The 15856-nt window shown below is 44.0% G+C and overlaps 1 protein-coding gene across 1 annotated transcript; it reads left to right on the top strand.

Moving 5' to 3' along the window:
* Positions 1-214: 214 nt before the first annotated feature.
* EDN1 (endothelin 1) lies at positions 215-5008 on the top strand. Its single transcript, XM_071736429.1, has 5 exons — positions 215-503; positions 710-848; positions 1813-1971; positions 2235-2342; positions 3716-5008. The coding sequence occupies exons 1-5, from the start codon at positions 440-442 to the stop codon at positions 3852-3854; spliced, it is 609 nt and encodes a 202-aa protein (XP_071592530.1). The 5' UTR covers positions 215-439; the 3' UTR covers positions 3855-5008.
* Positions 5009-15856: the final 10848 nt, after the last annotated feature.

The following is a 15856-nucleotide window of genomic DNA, read 5'->3' as shown; positions in this document are numbered from 1 at the left end:
TCCTTCTTCCCTCCCCCCCCCCCCCCCCGGCAGCCCCGGCCGCCGCCGCCGCTCTGAAGTTTGCAGGCGATTTCCTTTCCAGCCCGGTCTTATCTCGGCCCGCACGTTGCCGCGCAGTGACTAATAGCAGAATAACATTGTCTCGGGATAAAATAGCGCCGGGGCTGTTTACCCGCTCCATGGGGGTTCGCTATAAAAGGGCGCCGGGGACCGCCGCGCCAGACAGACGCGCCGGGGCGCACCGAGCCGCTGCCTACCCCCGCTGCCTGCCCCGCCGCCCACGGGACGCGGCTCTTCGTCCTCACGCCGGGATAAACTGTCCCTCATTTTTTATCTTTTATTAATTTTACTCCTTTTTCACCCCTTCTTTTTTTTTTTTTTTTCCCTTTCTTATATATTTTTTTTTCCTTTACTTCTTTTTTTTCGTCCGCTGCCTGCTATGGATTATTCCCAGATGATCGTCTCGCTGCTCTTCGTGCTCTGCCCGGGGCTGCTGCCGGCAGGTAGGTGCCGGTCCCCAGCCACCCACCGCCACATGGGTTCGGGGCTCACCCCGGCTCACTGCCGGCTGTCGGGGAGCGCCACCGGGACCCCCGGGGGAGGGCGGCCCGAGGAAGCCGAGGGCTGCGGCGGGAGGGGATGCCGTCGGGTGATGCCGTCGGGGTGCGTGGTTGCCGCGGGTGCTGAGCTCTGCCGCTCCATCCCGCAGCCCTCGGAGCCGAAGCGGGCGCCCCGTCGCCCCCCGCCGCCGCGCATCGACGCCCCCGGCGCTGCTCCTGCTCCTCGCTGCTGGACGAGGAGTGCGTCTACTTCTGCCACCTCGACATCATCTGGATCAACACCCCCGAGTGAGTGGACCGGGAGGGGGCTTCGGCAGTTGCCGAGCACTGGGTTCGCCTTTGGCTGGAAAAAAAAAAAGCGGGGGGAAAGGGAAGGGAGCTTAAGAAGAACAGATGCCCTGCAGAAATAGGGAGGGAGGAATGGCTTTTTTGCACGGTCTCTCCTTTTGCTCCCCCCGGCTCCTGCCTTTCTGCCCAGTTTTCTCTTCTGTTTTCTGTTCACCCGGAGACACCAGGCAGGATTTGACCACCTAGATCGAGCAGATAGCTCTTAATAGCCCTAACACACCTGCGTTCCTAAAATCTGGGCAGAAGTATTTCCTTTGGGTGCTACTCAGCAAAGGCCGCGGGATACTTTTCGCTATGAATCAGAAGCAGCCTAAATGCCAAAAGTATGATTCTGCCAGCCTGAATTTGCCTGGCCGTTTTTCTTTCCAGCAAGTTAGGAGGCTAAAAGGCTTACTTTGACACGAGCTGGCTCCTCTCCGCTTCTTGCTGCTCTCTGCAGCAAGTTAGCACATCCCACGTGTTAAGAGGGTTATGAACAGTGTCCATTTCTATGCTTTCCTCACCAAGAAGTAGTGAGCTAGAGCCTCACCTAAACACTGCAGACAGTGACTGATTTGTTCTGCTGCCGAGTTACCTTGGAGCAGAGGATTTCTGCTTCTTTCAGTATTGGCAGTAACTGAAGTTCAAAGAGATGAGATTTTATTGCTTTCTATCTCACAGAGGGGCTCAGCAGCCTTATGAAATCACAATTAAAAGGTCATTAGCCTTGTCAGTAGCCACGCTAATGAATATGTTGTAGGGTTATCAGAAGCATTTGCATGGGAATTATGACCAACAAGGCATTCCCAATCCCACAGCCTTTACTTATGCAGTCAGTCCCATTGATAAGATTGCTCAAAGTGCCCTGCTGTTTTGAAGCTGCAGAATCATTTGAATGACTTTCATGTTGTCTCTTTGATCATAGGAAGACTGTTCCGTATGGTCTCGGAGGCCCTTCTCGATCCAGGAGATCCCTGAAGGATATGGTGCAGGAGATGATCACTGAACCAGGCAGCAGATGCCGATGTGCCAACCAGAAGGACAAGAAATGTCTGAACTTCTGCCAGACAGGAAAAGATCTCTGGTGCGTCTATTGTTGCTACTCTTTAAAAGGCAGTGCTTGTAAAAGGGATGGATTGTGGTAGACTTACTCATTTTGACACTTGCTGAGCAACAAGCTCCCCAAAGCCCTGCCTCCTACCTGACTACTCACAGTGCTATGATACATACTATGGTTTGGCCCAGACAGATTGCTTATTACAAGCCTTGGTTGGTGAGATGCCTCACCTTGTGAACTGCAGACTCAGGGCTTTTTTTTTAACAGCAGCATCTTTTCACTTTTAACAGGGCTCAGTCCACAGTGGAGAAAACCTCACGTCACCTCAACAAAGCTGGCAGCTGCACTGGACTCAAATGCATGAACCGACAGCTTGTCGACAGCAGGAAAATGAAGCGGTGAGTTTCTTCTCATCCTCTTGTAGTTCCCTGCAGTAGCAATAGAGAGCACAGTTCACCTGCCTTTGGGACAACATGGGCTTAGCTGCCTGATTTCAGCTTAAGAGAGTTACAGAAAAATAAGTGAGTGTCCCAGAAGGGCTCTAGTTCATGCAGCAGGTTCTTAGCCAGGGAAGACATGGGTGCTGAGATCTGGCTGGCATCCTCTATTTGCTTACAGAAAATGAACTTAGTTATAGGCCTAAAGGTGTATCCCAAACGTCAAGAGTATGAAATTAATACTGGCAGAAACAAATAGAGTCTGTCATTTTAGTGTGTTCATGCCCTGTCAAAAACCTACATCACAGCTACTCTAAAATGAAATTGAGTCAGAATGCCTTTTCTTAGGTACTTTACTCCATTTTATTGCAGAAAAAAAAAAAATTGAACTATCCAGATTCTGAATATATTCTTTCTTCTGGCTCTTGTGGCTGGCTTTTCAGAATGTAAGGGGCAGATTACTACTTGCCTTACCTCTTGCGTTGCCCAAGAAACCTGTGTAAAATGAGTACAGGATGTCAGCAATAGAAATGACTGCAAAAAAGGTTGAGGAAAGAGAAAGCAAAGACTAAATTAATATTTGAGCCCTATTTAATGTTTGAGATTAGCAGTAAATTTCAGGATTGCCCTTAGGGGGCCATGTGTAATAAATTGAGTGGCAGTAGGCAGCAGTATCATTCCACTGTGCAGTTCAAGTGTTTGGACTTGGTGCAGCTCTGAACCCCACAGAGGGGAAATCAGTTTGGAAGATGGGTGTGAGTACAGCTATATCAGCTCTGGCATTCTGTGTTTGACCCTGTGCCCATGTAAAAGTATGGCATACAGAAATTTGCCCACACAAAAGAAGACTCTTTAGTGCTACCTTCAAAAGCAGAAGAGGATCTATGGGAGCAGGCAGCTTGATGATTTTGGGCAAGACATAGGCCCTGGAAGTCTTAAATAATTTTTAAAATGGAGCTTGCTTACTTATTTGAAAAATGCCTCCATTCATTGGAACCCAAACCAGGATCAGGTTTCCCTAAAAGAAACAAAACAGCCAAACCCAATAACACTAAAACCTCCTGATTTTATTTGATCTGATTTGATACATGCTATTTAAGGAACTCTAGAATATTTATATGTGAATGAATATTTTAACTGCTTTTAAAATTTTCATTTAAAATCTGAATCTGGTATTTCAAGTGGTTTAATTCAGAGTCATTCTGACAGAGGTATAGCAGTCAGCAGTTTCTGAAGTTTCCATGGCAGAAATCTGGACTGAAGCTTATTTATTAAGCAACTGAATCTGCATCTTCATTATTGTAACAATAAATGTATGTTTCTGATTTTTACAGGCTGGAAGCCATTGGCAACAGTATCAAAGCTTCCTTCAGTATCGCAAAGCTGAAGGCTGAGCTCCAGAAAGGGCGGAAGCTGAAACATAACAGGGCAAACAAAAGTCAAAGCATCTGGGAAAGCCTGAAAGCGTCCTAGTGGGAAGATCACCTGAGTTTTTCTCCACCACACTCACTGACTGAGTGTCACCAAAACTCTCTCTTGACTTCTAACATTCCACGATGGCAAAGGGCCTCCCTGTCTATGTGTTTGCGCAGCAGAGCGACGCGTTAAGGAAGTCCCATATTTGGAGGTATAAAAGCAAAGGATTTAATAATTTCATAATCCAGATGGATGGGTAGAGGGTGTGAAGAGGAATCTGCTGCAATGTGCATGAAAAGCCATCTTCCTGAAGAACGTTTGCTTCTGGAATGTCACCCATCAGTTGGGCAGCTTTCGGGGCCTACATCAAAAGCATCTTGCAAAGAAGATCTCACAGATGTGCTTAGAAAGGACAGAAAGCAAGATCTGAGTGGACAAACTGCAAAGCAAAGAACTCTACCTTTTGATTAAAATGCAAAAATGAAAGCCACAGTGCTACTTTAATCAGGACTTACTGCATATATATGTCTACCTCGCATACTGTTTGTTGCACTCCTGCTAGAGTATTTTTACACCTTGTTATTGCCTTTACTAATCAGCTGCAACCCTTTGCCTTTTCTCCAGAAGTCTAGTTTACTTGTACAACCAGAGTTATCTGTATATGGGTTAGACACTGTGGTTGTTTGCATAGTCCAAGTTCTTTGGTTTTGGATATCAAAGGACTCTCCAACATAAAATAAAAGTAAGACACTACTAGGTTGCCCATAACAACACTATTTGGCTAACTGAAGTTCTAAAAATAGAGGTTGTTGTGTCTTACATGCCACCATGTAAGACACATGTAGGAATGCACTGAAGTGAGGATGTGTCAGTGGCTGTTGTGAGATTTATTCAGTGCCTTATTTTGTGGAAATGCATTGAGACAAAGGGTTGTTTTGACTTATGTCAAAAGGCTAATATTGGGTGAATGTTTATAGCAGTTAATTTGTTCACATTGTTGAATTTGCTGAAAGGTTGAATCTTATGTGCTTATTTTTTGTGTTTTGTATTTATATTCACACAAGTTCTTGATTATATTTACCATGTTGAATACACATTGAAGTAGGCCATATTGGTCTATGCATGTTTTACAAATTTCTGTATGAAATTGGGAAATGCTTTATGCCTATCAAGGTAAATATCTTCAGAAATAAATATTTTTCATTACTGTATTGCCTTGTTTTTCACACGTCCTGATTTTCCCCATGATGGCCCCATGTACAAAGCTGACCTAGTGCTTGCACATGGTTGCCTATCAGTCAGACTAGCCAGGTCACAACACAGTTTGTGTCAGATGTGAGACAACAGATTATACTTCTTTTAGCTTTAAGCTTTCTCATCAAAACCTCACAGAGAAATTTAGATTGGCCAAATTAATTTATCCTGGACCAGCATTCTCACACGACTGATGCCTTTTCCATCCAATAGTACAAATTCTAGTGCTGTACTTTCTGTGACATTAAAATATGGCCAATAAGGGGTTGGATACAGATGAACTAGAGAAGAAAATGCATACACTGGATGCTTTGTGGGATGCATCAGACTAGTTACTTATTACTATGCTATCCTAAAGCCTTATTCCAGCCCACTCAAGTTAAACATGGAGACTTCAATGGAGATTGGCCCAAGCCTGGGAGAGAGGTAGAGCAATAGTCAAACCTTGCATGTTTCTAAACATTGGCCTGAAGTGGCTATAGCTGGAAAGATGCTTAAATCAAGTAAACGGATGAAACAATCTGATCTTACAGGAAAAAAATAAGTACAATAGTTAGCCCATGGAGAAAACTTGAGAGTTTTGTTTGTTTGTTTGTTAAAAAAAAACTTCTATAAACAAATATAATACAAGGCATGTGACACTTAAAAACACTGACAGCAAACACTTAAATTTTTGAAATTGTTCTGGCCTCCTTGCCAATTTTCCTTTGTTTGCAGTATTTCTCACACCCAAACACCATAAGGCTGAATAAAGCCCATATCATGTTCCTTCAGGCTGTTGTGGTACATTTTGGAACAGTAAACCAGTGAAAGGATGGCAGTGCTGGCAGCCTGGGTCCAACAGGAGAGCCTGGCCCTGGCAGTGGGAAGGAACCGGGATCCCCTGTGCTTCTGCAGGGCTGCAGGATGTGACCCTTGGAGTTACCCTTGGATCCCTCCACAGCCTGTGCTAACTGCCTGGGACATGCACAAATCTGTGACCTCATGTCAGGTATGAAGAGACCTCACTGACAATCACTGGTTTTCCCTTTTTTCCACTGTCTTTGGCAGGGAATCGAAGAAGCAGGTAGTAAAAAGTGTTAGGAGAGCAGGTGGTGTGCCCCTCCTGGGCACCCATTGGCATCCCTGTCCCTGTTGCACCTGTTTTCTCTCCCACGAAAACAGGTGAGGAGAGGAGAAATTCTGGGCATGGAGAAGCACCGCAGCAGCAGCACCTGTGCTGTTATTAAGGCTGGTTAGCTGGATTTTGTAGGTGGCCAAGCTAAATGGTGCTGTGGGTGGGCTTTAGTAGCCCAAATTCCCAGCCAGATGCTTCAGGGATTCCTGAGAGGCCATCCTAAAAATAAATCTGTTCCTTCTAGGGTTTTCTCTGCTCGTGGCTGGACTTGAAAGCTGGCTTTCATCCTTCTTTCCTTCCCCATAAACTTCCCTGGGCAGCCTGTGCCAGCGTCTCACCACCCTCACACTAAAGAGTTTCTTCCTCATGTCTAACCTAAATCTCCTCTCTTCAGTTTAAAGCCATTCCCCCTTGTCCTGTCACTCCATGCCCTTGTAAAAAGTCCCTCCCCAGCTTTTCTGTAAGTCCCTTCAGGTAATGGAAGGCCATTATATGGTCTCCCAAGAGCCTTCTCTTTTCCAGGCTGAACAACCCCAAGTCTCTCAGCCTGCCTTCACAGGGGAGGTGCTTCAGCCCTCTGATCACCTTTGTGGCCCCTCCTGTCAACTCACTGCAGCTGCAGGTCTGTGCAGTGACAGGCACCTTTTGGGGTGCCTTTTGGGGAAGGCATGGTCCCCAGAGCCATGTGAGGTTAAGAGCCTCATGCAGCACTGAGCCTGAGGGGCAATGCAAAGAGCATAGAGAGGGTGAGATGCCCTGATGCCAGGGGCTTGCAGGCTTTGGGAAGAGTGGCCAAAGCTGCTTCATGCATCTCAGGATGCTCCAGGAGCCCATTCATGTGTGGCAGGGACAGAAGGGGATGCGCCCCTGCCCCTGACCCCGCGCCGTGTATCTTCTGGCATAAGAGCATTAAACTGCAGCTTACCCTGGTTTGCATTAATGAGCTGGACTGAAAACCAGAATTTAACAAACTGTTTGTCTCACTGAATAAGCAAAAGGGAACTTGAAGCATTTTATCTTAAGGCTGGCTCACATACAAGTACCAGGGCCTGGTCCCAGAGGTTTGCTTCTTCTCAAAGTGAGCTCCAGGGCAGAAAGAGATTCAAAAACTCAGGCCAGAACCCCCGTGAAAAAAGAGAGGTATGGTATGTGCTGGGATTTATGGCACCGAACACAGAGCAGTGTAAAAGTACATTCTTATTTATAATAAACGACCTGAGAGAAAAAATATTCTACTTGAAGCCAATGGAAACACTGTGCTGACTACAGAGGCAAGGCTGCAGAGTCAGGGCTTTCATTCTTCTCTTAAAAAGCAAACCTTTCATGTCCATGATCCATCTCCTTTTTAAGTGAGATGTTCTTCTAATCCAGGATGAAATCTGAGAAGGATGAAGGGATATATAGAGAAAAGAAGGCCACCACTTTCCAGAGTGGATGCGCTCTAATGGTCACAAAATACACGTGATGTTGGACTGAAATTGCATCTTGAATCAAGAGCAAGGAAAGACTTCATTCCCCAGCTGTTAAAAAAATTAGATCTCCCATTCTGATTTTTCCTGGATTCAGAGTGGCTATTTCTGAAACTACAAAAAGTTTCACAGGAAAAGGCAACTAGTTCTCTTGAAAACTAGGTTTGCTGTACTTACTTTGTTTCAATGCTGTATATAATTCTTTCTTGTTCTGCTGATTTATTTTTATTTTCTCTGGAAAAAGGCTGTTTTGACAATATATCAAAACAAGGTATACAATAAAACAAAGCTCCAATGTGTGAGTCAGGCTTCAAGTCAGGAAAATACTACAATGCTCCTGAAATTCCTTCCATCTTATCTACATAATTCTGACCTAATTTTTCCAGAAATGGCAGCTCTAATCTGCACCAAGCTATCATGAACTGCCCCAAAATAATTCCTGCAGGATGTCCTAATGTTGCCTATAGGAGTTACCAAATACCAGCCTCTTTGTTCACGTTTCCTTACATTAGGCTAAATTTAGCTACCACAACACACTTCTATATTTACAAACACAAAATGATCTGGATAAACTGCTGTTTGACTGCTATCTGATGTTTACTTTCTTCACACTCAACTGTTTGGCTCTGTGTATATAAAACCATATCAATTTTGACTTCGCCTGTATCATGGTGCTATTATTAGGTTCCTCGGGTAGAAATCCAGCTTCCATGCTCAGACGGTATCTTTATTTAATTTACTGTTCTTCCTTCGTGACCTAGGAAACAAAAGGATGGAGTACTTGATTAATTAGAGGAGAATGCTTGGAAGCTGTGGTGGTGAGTGTAAGCATGCAAAGAGACAGAGAGCCTCAGATAAAGTACAAAGATAGCGGGAGATCCTTTTTCCTGAGGTAAACATCGTGCAAAGGACATTTCGGAAACTCAGCCAGAATGGGTGTTCGTGTCTTTCTTTATTTTATATCTCTGATCAAATCTGAGCTGGGTGAAAAATGAGAGGGAAGCCTATTTTGCTATTTCTCAATATGGTGAGATGATTGGTTGGTATGTCTTAGTGGTGTGCCTGGGACAAGTTCCTCTGCTCTGATGAGGTCAAGGAGACCTGAGTTCTGCCAGAAGTCCACTGGGTCAGTCGGCCAGCCAACAATTCCCTCAGCTTTAGAGGCATCATTTATGCCAGTGAAACAAGAGCAGGATTTGATCCAGAAATGATTTGTTCTTTCTGGTGTCATCATGATGGGGGAAACCGAACACCAAGTTCCTGGTGCCAGCACAGGGTTCTAGTGGATCTTGCTGAGCTTGGTGTGGGTTTGGATTTGGTTATTTTGGTTTTGTGTGGGGTTTTTTCTCCCCATAAGCATTTTCTAGTAACAAATTAGATAAATACCACTTTGGTAAGCAGTGGGGCAGTTTGCCTCTGTCTCCACAAAGCTGCCTTTAGAAATGGATGAGCCCCATGGAGTTTGTGGTTTCGTCGACCTCTCCAACTATTTTGGGGGCTGTAGCAATTATTTGAGTTCACTAACTGTAATTCAAACCCGCACTGTTGTATTTTTTTTCCACAAAGAAAATAAAAATAAATAAATAAAACGAAACCCCCAAACAACAACAACGAAATAACTCCCCTAAAAAACAGTCCTAAATCCCCAAAAGGAAAAATATATGTTATGTGTCAATCACTAGAAACAAATCCAAATTCTAGTCTGGCAAGAAGAAAGCAGTTCTGTATTTTGGTCATACATATTTGATTTCCATTTTCCTCTGCTTTCCCCACCTCTTTCCACAGACACAGTTCAGTCAAGCACTTAGTGAAGTGTCCATCATGGAATCCTAGACAGTGCCCTAAGGACATCTGCAAAGGTAGCCATGTGCACCAAATGTTTTGATGGACCAGAGCTGCTTCTCTTATCTCCTCTTCATTTTGGTATTATTGTTTCAAGACAATGATTTTCTCTTGTCTTTCTTATTTTCCTCTTCTCTTATTTCTAACAGCAGTATAAAGAAGTGATATTCACAAACTAGACAGGAAAATAAAGTGGACAGAAAAACTGAGCAAATGGGCCTGTCATATTATTATCAGAAATGTGCAGCCTTTAAGTTGTGAACTTGCCTGTGGAAGCACTTCCAAGTAGCCAAGACCTCTTACAAGTGATTTAACCAACCACAAGGCTCAGTTAAACTCTGTGGCCATCAGCTGCTCATGAAAATGTGGTCATCTGAATGTGCACAGACTGCCTTGGGCCTTCAAAGGTTATGAGGTTTTGGGTACTTTGCAAGACCAAACTCTCTCCTTGAGGAAGTAAGTGCTTCTCCTGTACTTTCTCATACTCTGAGCTTGCTCACCCACTGTGGTGAGTATCCCTTGAATAGCATAAGTGAATGCAAAGCAAGAACTGTGATATTATCTGCAGGAGAGGTGCCTTGAGAGTGCCCTCTGGGTTCTTCCCTCATGACTCTACACCTTATCCGACCTCAAGGGAGACATCTCTTTCCTCACACATGGGCTGCCCAGCACATCCATCAGGCAGCTGACTTCATTATGTGTCAAGGCAAGCAGAGATCAAAGAACCCATGCAGCTGAAAAGAGTGATCATTGCTGAGCTGTGCTGAGCCTACCCTGTGCTGTGCTGCTGCTGGTGTGGCCCTTGGGGGACAGGAGAGAGGGTGGCTGCAAGTCACACACCAGCTCTACTTGGTCCCCTGGCAATGTGAGCCACTCTTCCCCCCATGGATAGAGGTTTGCCCTGGGCAATGCCACACAGGCTGCTTGGCAATGGCAGCAGCTCCTCATTCAGTATTTTTAGACCACATATGGTCTCAAAATAACCCCACAGGTTTTGTCAGTTTCTTACAGCAGATTTTTCTGAGAAAGCACCTCGGTTGGGAGAGCTGTCCACTCATCCCAGTTTCCCACTTGATGGACTAAACCGGTGTCACTTGGGTGAGGTTGGAAGAGCAACACTGATTTCACCAGCCGAGGGGTTTTTCAGGGTATCAGTCATGCAGATACAGCATATGCCTGTGAAATCCACAGATACCTCTAAAGAGACTCCTTTCTCCAGGTTCCTCCTACATATTTATATGAGGAATATTTTCATAATAATTTTCCAGAAAATGTACTCCCCTATCTTCCTAACATCTTGTGGCTTTTGCTGAGGATTTGGTCTGATGATTTTCCTCCTGGGTCTCTGCTAACCATTACATCATTCTCTGTACATGTCCGGCCCAACACTTTGCAGCAATGTGCTTTCCAGTGGCTTCCAAAGAATGTGCATTAAGGCTGTTAATTAAATTTTACTTCACTCTGAGTCTGCCTCATCATAAGCGTTCATCATAAGAACATCTTTCACCTGGCTGCAAAGCAAAGTGCCTGAGAGTGCTCTCCTTGGCCCTGAACAGGCAACAGGTTGTGGGCTGCTGGTGCCGGTTCTGAGACTTCAGGCAAGTCAGAAAGTTGGCTGGATATTATAATGTGGTACAAATTTATTCTTTTAACTAACCACTTTCTGCTGAGTAATTACTTTTTTTTTTCCACAAACATTTCTATAAATGTCTGTACACACACAGGAGTCACCTTTCTAAGTAAGCTACGGCCTTTCCTTCCTGAACCCTTTATTTTTATACTCTCAAGCATTTCTGTGCTGTTCCTGTGACCAAACACAGATTTTGTGAGATGCTTCTATAAGAAGTTGTGATCAGAGCTGTTTTTTCAGCCTGTGATCTGTGGTATCAGATCAGACTAAGAGATGCAAGTTCATATGTGCTTTACAACAACCTGCCTATGTGAAATTCCTGCAACAGTTTGCATTTCCACTGAAAATTTTTGGTGGACCACACTAAAAATGAATTAAATCTGTGTCTTATTCATGGAAAATGGGTTTGAAAAAAAAATTTAAAATGGTGTTGTCAGCACAGGAAAGTGAAGAATTGAGTCCAGTCCATGTAGCAAATAAGAAAGATATCATTCTGATTAAAGAAAAAGTATGTGATTGGATTACTACATCATCATGTATTGCAAAATGGGTGTGCAACAGGGCACACTAGGGAAATCTTGAAGCATTTACCAACTCTGTGTATCAACCTGTAAGCATGGAGGTGTGCACACATGTAACATAATGTAATGTAAGATAGTGTAAAGTAATGTAATTTAATGTAGTGTGAAAAAGATCTTTCTGATGTCATACAACATATTTTATATCCACTTGCCATTGTCAGAAAATCCAGCCTCAAGGGGCTCCCTGCTTTGATGTCTGGCATTTTTATCCCTGTTTCATCCATCAGAACTCTGGTCAGGATAGCCAAATCCTGTTGGTGCCCTTGCAAGGGCTGCTTTGCAAAGGGTCTTCTGTTGACTGCTACGCAGAAGGGTTGCTTTTGCCCAGGCTTCCAGTCCGTTCAAATAAGCTCATGTTGTTTACATGGATTTTTTTACTATGAGGTCTACAAGGAGTGTGTATATTTGCCCTCAGATTTCCCTCTCTGGACAGCACAGCTGGAGAGCTCTGAATGGTTTATAGGCTAATTAAAACCAGACCACAGGTTTGGTTTTTTTTTTTTTCTTTTTTTGCTGCATTCCAGTTTGGCTGCTCGGCAGGGATTTGACAGGGGCATTGTTAAGGGCACAAAAGACCTCTGGCTAGGGTGACATTAGTGTGCTAAGAGATGCCTCCTTTTCACCTGTCAGCCTAACAAAATTGGATCAGGTATCAGAAAGACTGACAAAACACTGGAGGACATGAAATATGCAGCAAATGACTGACTTGCACATCCTACCTGGGGCTGGCTGCAGTAACAACTTTGCATGGGAGCTGATGCAGAACTACCTTCTCTCTCCACCTGACAAGCTCAAACAGCTGATAAATTACCAGAACTAATTGTTGCCCTGACAGGCCTTTGATCCCTGGAAGAGTCAATTTATAAATGATGAGCTCCTTTTACATGCCACTGCTGATGGAGTAGTTATAAAATCAATAATCCCTGGGGTCTGGGGATCCTTTAGTTTTCTCCCATTTATTCAGGAGACAGTTCAAAGTGTCTGCAAATGCTCATTTCCATTTCTTCCCAGCACCCTGCCCAGAAAAAGCCAGGCATTACTTTCAGAGGCTTGGTAAGGAGAAGGAGTGAGCATCTGAAAAGCAGGCAAGTCCAGATGAGCACAGAGTAGAATAGATCACACTCTCAGCCACTTTGGATGGTTTCTCCAGGAAGATCAAATTTACAAGGACAAGGACAGAAAGGCAAAGTGGGAAAATTTGGGATGATAGGCAGCACCATGGGGAATGGCAGCATCTTTGGGTGGCAGTGGAACAGAAGTCTCATTTATGGCTCTAAGACTCCAGCCTCTACAGAAAGCCCAGCCAGTTGTGCTGCCTCTCTCAGAGGGGAGTTAATCTGGCCTCACTAATGTGAAGGAACAATCCAATATTTTGCCAAACAGAGTCCCTATGGGTGGGTTGTCCTCTGCAGAGCTTTGCCCTAGAAGCATATTGCAAATGCACATTGTGACCATCATATGATGGAGAACCCACTAACATCTCTTCCTTAGGCTGTTTGAGCAGGATATTAGAAACAAAGGACAATTTAGAGGAATAATGCAACAACAGAGCTTGGATTTGAAGGAAAGTCCTTGGCCTGCTCTTGCTGGTGTTTGCTCATTTTCCAGTTGTGATTACAAAAAGGGAGCACTCCAGCAGGACCTGGCTTACCTCTGGGAATGAAGGCTGCAGGCTTGGACCCGGCATCTCTACCACTCACCAATTTTTGAAAACACAGCCTACAAGCCATGAGTTTGCTTCATAGCTGGAAACCTTATTTGCACGCAATCCTGTGTTTCTGTATAATCACTTTTCCTGTGCCTGATTGTTCTGATGAGAGAGTGCTTGCTAGAAAAATGGAACACCACAACCCAAGTGCCTGCCTGAGGCTGGGACAATAGCATGTGCTGACTGATGCTTCACTTTCCAGTCTCCCCTGAAAGCTTGCACACAGATGTGAGGTTTTGTAATGCAGTTTGATGTGGTTGCTCCAAAGAAGTCTGGGGCCCGGCCACCAAGGTTTGTTCTCACCAAAGGCAGAAAAGGTCCTCCCTAAAAGTGACACTCCCCTCTGGTGTCCTCCAGACCAAGGAACACTTGAACTGAATCACAGCATCACAGATAGAAACACTGAGATATTATTAACTGTAACTGTTCCTGAGTGAAGGAAATGGCACTTGTACATAGTGTATACAGTGAGATTCTCTTCTTTTCCAGCCTCTTTCTTCACTGTCTTACCAACCTTGAAAATTCTCCAGACCTTCAGCTGGGATCATGCACAGGTAATCCATAGGAAGATTTTTCTTCAGGCCACAGGAAGGCCATAGGGCTGGGAAATAAATGTGAAAAAGTTCCTTAATTAATGTTGCATGAAGTTAGATGCAATGTACAGTCTTCCACTGGAGGGAGAACTGAAACTTCATCTAAAGTGAAAAAGAGTTTGGGGATGACATTGCATGACTTGCTTGTGTAATACACTGACAGGAAACTTACTTAAGTTGACAGTCTCAGAGAAAAAGAGCAATCTACCTCAAAAATGTAGGTTCCAAGTAAGTGAAGGGTTTAGTGATGTCTAATTTTTATAGCTGATGAGCCTGAACTGAGAGTTTTCCTCTGAAAGCATCTGGCTTTCTCCCTCAACTTTGTGAAGGAACCCATGGAGGGATGACAGTCACAGAGATGTAGTTAGGACGACATCCACCTTGTCTTCATGAAGTAGCACTCAAAGGATGCAGCTGTATTAAGGTGATGGAAATGGTTTGTGTCCCAATGTATGACTAGTTTTGATCATCACACTGAGACATTTAAAAAAAAGAAGTCTTCATGTTCTTTTCTGACTTGGTCAACTATCTGGGTAGCCTGTCATATCCAGGAGATGTTATTTATACCAGTTCCAGGATAATTTTTCATTGGTAAATCTTCTGCCCTGAAAAAGAAGGGGAAGAGTAAAATTATTGAAAAGCACAGCTTAAAAATGAAGTTATTGGATAGCAGTAAATTCACTGTGGTTATAACGGATGTAGAAACAGCACTGAAGCTGTTGCTCTCAACAGCATCAAAGTACGTGCCAGGATCTCACTGAAGATCAGTTCTCACAGGACTCACTCCCAGTTTGAAGAAACCTTGTGAGTTCATGCCATGTGTGACTACAGTCAGAGTCAGATCATTTAGGCAGCACTGGCAGTCCTTGACAGAAGTAGTTTAAGCCCTGTTTCCCAATATGAGTTTGGCTGGTGAGAAAGTCAAAATCAGGACAGAACAGCTGAAGTTTCCAGGGCGGGGTCAAACATGAGGACAGAGCAGGTCCAGGCCAACCATGCTCTACCTTGAAATCTGTAGGTGACATCAGTGCACAGTTACCCTGGCTTTGAGACAGGTGACTGCTCTAGTGAAACCTGATTAAGTGACTTTCTGTCCTGAAGATAGAGAACAAAGTTTTGAGATGCGGCCACCTTGATTTGAATCGATTTCTCATTAATGTTTGACAGCACAGGGTACTGCCAACTGCTGCAAAAAACCCCCCACACTATTGTAATGGAAAAAAAATGTTCCAGTCATGTCTCTAATATTCACAGCCAATCATACAAGGTGTGTATCTACTATTACTTTGGATAAGCTGAAAAGTCAATTGTCTCTTCATTGCATGAGATGATCAAGCTACAGATAACTTCTAAATTTATCTTGACCTTTCACTGCAGATGAAAACAAGGGAGAGGATGGCATTCTGTCTCCTGCACTCTTATGAACAAGTGCATGTAAACTTTTGTGGTCTTCTAATCGAGAGACCTGTATACAGCTGCAGAGATGGAGCAAGTTTACCTTATCTCCTGTTTATTTAATGAGCAGCTTACCTAGTAAAGATGCTGCCCTAAAGTTCACAGGGGTCCAATGTTTGTGTTTTGCAGCATTGCAATGACACAAATTTCTCTGCTGAGGTACAGGAAATTGTGTTAGTCATTGCTGATGCTCTTGTTGAAAAGGTTGAGTCCATACATTTGAATGAAGAAGAACAGTAAGAGTGGCACTTGCTAGAAGTGAGTTTTCTGGTCAGACATCATCTTCTAGAACCTCCCAGCTTGGTGGTGGCCAACAGAATGTGGCATGAGGGATAAAAAACATTGTCATTATTTAAGTCCAACCAACTCAGTTTCTGAAATGTTTATGACTGTAAGGTAGACAGGAAGGG

This window comes from Heliangelus exortis, chromosome 2 (genome assembly GCF_036169615.1).
Source record: "Heliangelus exortis chromosome 2, bHelExo1.hap1, whole genome shotgun sequence".
NCBI lineage: Eukaryota > Metazoa > Chordata > Aves > Apodiformes > Trochilidae > Heliangelus > Heliangelus exortis.
This window is presented reverse-complemented; position numbering and strand designations above follow the sequence as displayed.